Source organism: Chenopodium album, chromosome 1, assembly GCF_948465745.1.
Source record: "Chenopodium album chromosome 1, dcCheAlbu1.1, whole genome shotgun sequence".
In the NCBI taxonomy this organism is placed as follows: Eukaryota; Viridiplantae; Streptophyta; class Magnoliopsida; order Caryophyllales; family Amaranthaceae; genus Chenopodium; species Chenopodium album.
In genome coordinates this window covers 78,982,121-78,991,058 of record NC_137834.1, presented here as the reverse complement: position 1 = coordinate 78,991,058, position 8,938 = coordinate 78,982,121, and the positions used below count along the sequence as shown (strand labels likewise).

Here is an 8,938-nt window from a genome sequence, read left to right as displayed (position 1 = left end):
ACAAAAATAACAAAATCCAAAAAAAAAAAAAAAAATTAACAACAACAACAATAACCTTAACATTAATAATAAAAACCTAATATCAACAAAATAATAAAAATTATCATATTTTTAAAAATAATTACATTACAAAATATACTAACCATAATAATAACAACAACAATAATAATAACAATAATCACCGTAACACTTCTAAATAACAAAAAAAAAAAACAAAATCCGAAAAAAAAATTTTTAAATTAACAATTTTATTAACGGGCAAAAAAAAAAAAAAAAAAAAAAAAATTGGAACTTTCGCCCAAAAATTCCGGAAGTTCCCACTTCCGCCCAAAAATTCCGGATGTTCCATGGAGGATCCGGAATTTCCAGGCGGATCCTCCATGGAACTTCCGGAATTTTTGGGCGGAAGTTCCTGGGATCCGAAATTAAAAAAAAAAAAAAAAAACTACCTCTTCGCCACCATCGCCTCCGCCGCTGCCACCAGCGCCGCTGAAGCTCCTCCCTCCGAATCTCAGCCTAATCCGCCTCGAATCACCCATTTTTTTTTTGTGTTTATGATGATTTTTGTTTTTTTAAAGAATGAAGAAAAATTTTTGAATTTTTTTTTTTAAATAGAGTGTTTTAGAGAGTTAGAGAGTAAGAGAGTTGGAGAGTAAGAGAGTTAGAGAGAGAAGTAAGAAAGTGAGAAATGTTGGTCGGGAAGGAAAAAACCGTATTTATATATTAGGGGTAAAATTGGAATTTCAAGACAAAAAGGGAGCGTTACCCGGTAAAATGGGAGCGACAAATAACAACACCAGTATTGTTTTCTACTTCGTATATGATTGTATTCTTAATTAAAGTATCACATAAAGCTAAACTTTGCATTTGAATTAGCCCAGGTAATTGTTTTAAATCAATAGAATCTATATCCAAACATGAAACAACAAAAGTTGACGCACCTCCAATTTAGCAATTTCTAATAAAGCAGATCAACATTGAAAGTGTACATTAGATTAGCATCCAATAAATCTCCATTAATCATTACTCTTGCTAATGATTACACCACAGTAATCTCCTAACCAAGCATCTAAAACTTTTTGCTCAAAAATCTCACACATTTCTTAACCTATACTCCCTTCATTCTTACAAAGATTTTCCTAGTTAGAAGCAATTACGAGACAAAAAAAAAAAAAAAAAAAAAAATTCAAAACAAAAACAATATTTAAAATTGAACAATTATTTTTGATTTTTTAAGTTGTAATTTTGGAATATTTTATATCTCACAAATAATACTATCGGAAATAGTATGTAAATCGACAAAGCTACAACAATTACCAGTTTACCACCACCACCTGTAAATCTGTGACTTCACAATAAATAGATTAAAAATTAAAGGCTCAAATAAATTATTTGAAACAGAATCAACACTATCTCTAGACTATCAACAATATTTCTCCACGTTAACAAACTGCCAACAAAATTTCACATGCATCTTTACTATCTAATCTCTATGTCCGAGTGATCCCATTATTTTTTACTACCATTGTCATCATTTAGCTCTTGCTAGTATACACTTGTAGCCTGATCATCTTATTATAAACAGCTTGTAACCATTTTTTTAAAATCAACGGGTGACCTCGAAATTAAACTTGCCACTCGGTCATGCCTCGACATCTTAAATCAACTGATAAGGAAGTTATTCCGTCTTACCAACAACATCATCAAGAGAAATTTAAATTTTCCCATATGAGGTTTTAAGACGGTTCAATTTTGAATTAGTCGGAGTTTACTAAATTTTGAATATACCCCACCTAACAAAAATATGTAAAATTAGAGTGGTAGCAATCAAATTGTACCAATCGATCTTATCAATAATAATTACAAAAACTAATAATGTACACACATACGCGGGGACGTGATAATCTTAAACCACCCAATAATTTTATAACCCTCACCCGTCGGAAAGCAACACCGCGGCTGATGACGACGGTGGGGAATAGAGAAGATCATAAGGGGCCCAAAGACTATCCAAAGGACAAGGACGATTAGAATCAATTCTAAGCCAAGGTTTACCCTTACCACTCCAATGTAACAAACTAACAGGCCCAGGATGTAAATCTCTACATAACCCTCTAATATTATCACCCCCTAATCCATGTTGATTCCATCGATGCTCAATTCTCTGAACTTCACCTCCAAAAACCAGCAAAAATGGCGGCAATGAACCCAGTTGGTAAATACGATGTCGTTTTTGCAATCTCATCCAATTCTCGAGTTTTGAGGTGAACCCACCTTTTCTCCATTTGTTTACATCGATTACCATGACCCCGGTGTTGAAGTAGCAGGGTGGTCGCTCTCGTTTCTGGAAGGTTCTAGAGAGTTCTGAGGTGGTCCAGAATTTCGGGGTGAAGTAGCTGGTGAAGTTAGCGTGACAGTATTCTGGAGCACCGAGTACGTGGGCTCGGAGATCGATGTTCCAAAGATTGGAAACGTCGTCGACGACAATGAGATCGGAATCGAGATAAATCACGCGATCGACGGAGTTCGGGAGGAGTTCAGCGAGGTAGATGCGCGCGTAATTGAGGGGTTGATCGAGTGCGCGGCGAACGGAGGTGGAGATTTTTCCGCGGACGAGGAGAGGGTCGAAGTGGAGGAGAGAGACTAAGAGAGAAGGGAAAGTAGAGGTGATGGTACGGTTGAGGTTATGGAAGTGGCGGGAAGAGGTTAAAAAATGAAATGCGATGTTTTCCGGGCAAGCCGAGTGGCGTAGGACGGAGAATACCGCGGCAATTGAGCCGCGGAGGTATGTCGTATCGAGGGTCATGGCAATGTGGATTGTTGAGCCCTGTGTTCCCGCAATGGCGCAGTTTGCGCCATTGCGGAACGCTGGGGCTTCGCGGAACAGAGGGATATCCCTCGGCTCCGCGGAGCCGAGGGTGAGGAGAGTGAGGAGGAGGAGGAGGGTGAGTGAGAGGGGGAGTGGCATTGTGGTGGTGGGATAGGATAGATATTGGGAGGAGATTTTGGAGTATTTTAAATTTGATGGGAAATTGTTAAATTTGTCTTGGATGAGTGGAAAAAACAATGAATATAATCGGTGGAGTTGGGGAGAGGGTGGGGTCAAGGAGAGTGATATTGTTGTTGTTAAATGGAAGAGCGCCAGGCTGGAAAGATGGGTCCTTGAATATAGTTTGTTTAAAAGGAAGGATTGTAGGAAATTAATTTGAGGGAGTACTGCAGAAGAATTTATGAGTAAAAGCTGGAGTGAATATTAAAGAAATAATAATAAGTGTTCTTAAGATCCGTGATTGAGGATAGTGATGGTATTGAGTTGGGAATTTGGGATGCTTCTATTTGGCCTTGGTAGAAAACTAGGAATTCTTTTGCCAAATTTTAGGTTTAACTCTGTTTCCCATGGAAATGTTTGTTTTGAGTTTGTTAGATTGAGTATAAGATATTCTTTCTTTTTGGATACTATAAAAACTTTATTTAGAGAACCATTCTCATATCTAATGCCCCAATTCAAAAAAATTCTAGTATCTCTTTTAAATAAATAAATAAAATTCTCGAGTCTAATACTTCCTCCGTTTCTATGAATTACATCATTTGAATTTTTATAATGTTTAGTATTCACACTACCTTCTTAGAGAAAAAATAAAGTTGGAAAAAGAAACATTTAGCCTACTATCACTTCTCTATACTATTTTTTTTAATCCATGTATGTATTATTGTATTGTGATATAATATAGTTTATAGATTACTAGTATTATTTATTTTTTGTTGACGACAATATAAAATATACGAATGTAGTAGTTTTTCATCAATATCTACTTATCAAATTAGATTCATATCTATTATTTTGAACAGATAGATAACCATAAACTCACTCAATAAGGAGTAGTAAATTGTGGAATCTCATCTCCAAAGAGCATATGTATTTTTATCGTACTCATAATTTAATTTCACCGTTAAGCTTTAATTAGTCAAATCTTATACTTTATATTCCCTTTGTCCTCCCCAAAAATTCACCTTTGTTTAATTTTTCAATCACCTTACATTAGTCAAACTCTACCAAATGTATACACTAGTTTTTTTTATTCACCTAAAATACAAAGAAAGACTTTTATTTGAGAAAAAAGAAAGTAAACAAAATTTTCTTTTGCTTTTCTTTTTATTTATTTTTAATTTAATACGAAATATTTATTTGTAAAAAGTTTGTCCACACAACAATTGACTTTTTTCAAGAAATTTTGGCATTGCCAAAAAAAACAAGCATTTCTCTTTTAGGGATTACATTTGTTGTGGTCCATGAGAACAACTATATTGCTTACAAAGAAATGTGAGAACGATTATTATGATATACTCCATAACATAAAGGCAATGAAGTAATACAAGCTTTAAATGCAGTATGGTGTTATTACACTCATATTGACCTAACCAAACGACCAACTTGTTGAGCATTGTTGATTTCTCAAACTCCATCTTTTTCTACTCTTGGAAAGTAAGCTTAATTGATCAACATAAATGAAAAGTATACATTTTGCTTACTATTTACTCTGAAAAGCAAACAATTTGCTTACCATTCAATTTTTATGGGGTACATATAAAAGTATAATCTTAAAAGTTTGCTGAGAATTGACCCAAACTTGAGTGGCTTGGCTATGACCCGTACAAAAATTGTGACAATAGATTGATAGAACAATAGAAGTTTCTTCCTCAAAAGGTTTAACCTGCACCAACAAGATTTTCATATTTAATGTCAGGCCTGTTTAATATATTTTGATAGTCTTGTGTTTAAAGACTTTAAACCAAGCCGGGCCTATTTAAAAGAGAAAACATTAATTTTAAATCTAAATAATTTTTTTTTCTTTTTAAAATAGTAATTTTTTTTTTTGAAAACCTAAAGTGTCATTATATTGATAATTTGTCCATCAATACATACGGAGAAACCTCGTAAGGGCTATGGTTCTCCCAAATTTGTTCAATACCAAAAGACGTTAAACGAGACAAATTATGAGCAACTACATTACCGTCCCGTTTAACATGACACCAATTGACGGAATTAAAAGCACAACAAGAAGCTAAAATATCATCAAGAACATTATCAAGATCCGTGAAGAAAATCGAAGCCTTGGAGAGTCTATTAATGAGCACTTGGTTATCCCCTTCGTTTAATGATGATGTTGGATAGGCCGTGGCTCTTGGCAAGTCTGATAGCCATGGCAGCAGCCTTAGCTTCAGCTATGATTGGGGGCTAGTGGGCTCTAACTCGGCAGCTGGCTGCAAACAGAGCATCCCCTTTCCAGTCCCTGGCTATGACACTGAGTCCCACCCACCCTTCAACACTAAGTCCCTGGCATCACAATTGATTTTAATCATACCTTCAGATCAGGTGGGGCTTTCCAAGATTTCGGGTTGCGGCAGGAAGGTTTCTTGATACCTCCATAGATTCTCTTCGTATAAGTGTTACAATCAGTTGCCAAGCGGAAGACACGCTCGACAATTACGGGGTGATAAACTTCTTTGCCATTGAACACCATATCATTTCTTTTATTCCACAAATTCCACATTAAAATAGCTCCCTTGCAGACCTTCTTTGCGTCAAGTTTGCCCCAAGACTCCATTAAATCAAGGAAACACATGTCGTTCGGCCAAAGGCACATCTCCGTACACCCACATTCCACCCAAATCTCTTGGACTGTGGGACAGTCAAAGAAGACGTGCTGAATTGTTTCGGGAGTGCCAATACACCAAGGGCAATCCGAATACTCTGTCATGTGCCTGTGTTTAAGGTAGGCTCTGACAGGGAGAGTTCCCGTGCACAGTCGCCACAAGAAGTGACACACTTTCGGGGTGATGTCCAAACTCCATATATCCAACCAAGACTTATGAAAAAGATTGAGATTGCATGACTTACCCAACATATAAGCTGATTTGACAGAGTAGCAGCCATCAAAGGAGAATGCCCAAGTGAGTAAGTCAGGTTCGGCCTTCGAGCTCAAGAGAATTGCAAGGATGCTACTACGGACATCCTTTTCATTGAATATGCTCTCTATGCGGTGCACGTCCTACTCACATAACTATTTACTATATGAAGGAATCTCTAAACGATACCTAATATAATTTATTAACTAGTGAGTAGTCCGGGCATTGTCCCAAGTTGCTACTATTGTAAACGTGTAGTATAGGTAATTTTTTAAAAAGGTTTTTCAAAATTGAAATTGTCATTATTAAACACAAAATTGAGTTATTATCATAGTTTTTTTTTTATCTTTTTTGTTTTGTTTTGTTTTTTTTTTTTTTAATTTTAAAAACCTTGTGGTTTGCACATATATAATTTTCCTTACATTTTAATAACATAGTTGATATTTGTCTTAGATGGTTAAATAACCAATTTAGTTATAAGAGGTTGAGGGTTTCATTCTCCTTATCTATATGTTTTTATATGGAGTAATATTGGTTTCTTGGGTGATGTGGCGTATTGACTAATATTATTTGAGTGTTGATGTGACATCCTGTAATGTTAGAAAGATGATATGGCGGAATACAAAAGGGACTACGTGGTATATTGACGTTATTAGAAACGTCTTTTAATTAATTAGTATATATATCTTTGCCTATGTACGAGTAGAAATTATAAAAATTGATATTTGGAAAATTCATAATAAGGTGAATCTAATAAGATCCTACAACAATTTAGTTATAAGAGGTTGAGGGTTTGATTCTCCTTATCCATATGTATTTATATGGAGTAATATTGGTTTCTTGGGTGATGTGGCGTATTGACTAATATTGTTTGAGTGATGATGTAGCGTCTTGAAATGTTAGAAAGATGACATGGCGGAATACAAAAAGGACTACGTGGCATATCGACGTTATTAGAAACACTTTTTAATAGATTAGTATAGATTCCAACTTTAAGCCATTTACTATCAATAATCCCAATTTTTAACTGATTTAGAATAATTTCAACTTTAAGAGGTGTTGTCTTTTAACTGGTCAAGTGACAACTAATCTGATTAAAGGTTACTCCTTTATCCCATAATACTTGGGACGTTGGGACTTGGGTGGATACGCAGTTTAAAACAATTACAAGTTGGTCCATTAAAACATTTGTTTTTTTTTTTATACTACAAAAGATTTTCTTTTGTATTTTTATATTATGCGGGGGTTAGGTGGGGGTAATGAGGAGAGAGAAAATGTTAAAAAAATATTATTTTATTAACGGTCTCATTCCTTATTTAGTAATGTGTCAAGTATTGTGGGACGGGCGAAAATGGAAATCGTGTCAAGTATTGTGGGATAGAGGGAGTACTTTATTTCTTAAATGACACGTATCTTAGTTTAATTAGTAAAAAACAATTAAAAAAATTTGAAATTACCACCAGCTCTCCACCCCCCCTCGGGTAAACACCCTAACCTCCTCCCCTTTCCCAGCCGGAAAATAGCCCATAGTGGCGGAGCCAGAAATTTCAAATCGGGGGGGGGGGGGGGGGGGACAAATGAACATCGTATAGTTTAACAAAAATGTTGGAAATTAAAAAAGTTCAATACTTGAACACATAATTAGTCAAATATTAAATTTTTACAAAATCTAAAAAAACTTATTAATGAAATCTTACATCATTGTAGACAGCCATTTGTGTCTCCCCAAAACCAAACCCAGTGATGAGTACCTTTTGCGTCGAATCATAATCGAATGAAGTGAAAGTGTGGAAAGTCTAGTGTTGCGGATAGTTTTTAATTTCTTTTCTCTTCTCTCTGTTTTTGAAAACTTATTTTAAGAAAATAGCCAATCCGTTTGTTTGGTCCATGATATGGGTCCAATAATAGTGTAGTTGGATGGGGCTTGACAAGAGCTTTCCGACGATATATTATAAGCCCAATTCCGATGAATGTTGAGGAAGTTATGGCCAATTTACTAAACTAGGCCCGGTTTGAGCCTTATATGCGACTCAATGATCTAGGGGAGGGCCTAATATGATTTATCATTCCTAATGCAATTAGGAACGGTTTTATTCTTCTAGAAGGTTCTTTTCATTCCTAATTCAATTAGCATTGATAAATTGACTTTTGTTGACTTTTCAGAGTTTTAATTATAATAAAAGAGCATTTTTAAGGAAAAATACGATTTTATCCTCCTGTACGGCAAAATTTATCTGATTTTAGAAAACGCGTTAAAAACAGGATTAGCGCCTAACGCCAGGCATTGGCGCCTGGTGCTGGCATTGGCGCCTGGAGCTAATGTTGGCGCCTGGCGCCAATAAGCCAGCGTTGGCGCCAACTCTGTTTTAGGTGCGCCAATGCTCTATTTTGTTAATTTTATCTTTTTGGCTGATTTTCTCTATAAATAACGTATTAAAAACTCCGTTTTCATTCATCAATAACCAGTTTTCAATTATATACACCAACAACCAGTTTTCATTCGCATTCATTAATTCTCTCATTCTCTAATCATTCACGATCCATCTCTCTTTCTCTCTTTTTCTAAACTCGCTTTTTAAATACAAAATTCCGCATTCATTAGATCTAGAAACACCTAGCCATATTCGAAGTTGCCTTCGCCCTAGACGTGAAAGGTTTAATTTCTGAGGGTTTGGTCCCAAATCTCTCTTTCAATTATTTAATTTAATTGTTTTGTTTATTATTTTCCTTGAAGTTACTAACGTGTGTATTTTGTTATTAGAAAGAGGTACGAGGCATCAAAGTAAGTATTTTAATGGTTTTAATTGATGTTATGATGTAGAAATCATGTTTAAATTATTATGATATTCCTAGTATCATGTCTAGGGTAATTTTAATATTAAATATGATTGTTACGATGCTTTTATTCTCTTCCTAATATTTATGATTGTTAGTATCATGTTAGGGTTAAAGATTTGATTTTTATTGCTTAGTGACATGCTAGGGTTTGTTATTAATCTTGTTAGTATCATGCCTAGGATCTTGCTATTTT

At 35.1% G+C, this 8,938-nt stretch overlaps 1 protein-coding gene and 1 pseudogene across 1 annotated transcript; both read right to left on the bottom strand.

Moving 5' to 3' along the window:
* Positions 1 to 1,794: 1,794 nt before the first annotated feature.
* LOC145607128 (putative galacturonosyltransferase-like 3 pseudogene) lies at positions 1,795 to 3,368 on the bottom strand (annotated as a pseudogene).
* Positions 3,369 to 4,893: 1,525 nt separating this feature from the next.
* On the bottom strand, positions 4,894 to 7,622 carry LOC145636103 (uncharacterized). The gene is made up of 3 exons (XM_081687557.1): positions 7,605 to 7,622; positions 5,364 to 6,050; positions 4,894 to 5,223 (listed from the first exon to the last, which is right to left on the bottom strand). The coding sequence occupies exons 1-3, from the start codon at positions 7,620 to 7,622 to the stop codon at positions 4,894 to 4,896; spliced, it is 1,035 nt and encodes a 344-aa protein (XP_081543683.1).
* Positions 7,623 to 8,938: the final 1,316 nt, after the last annotated feature.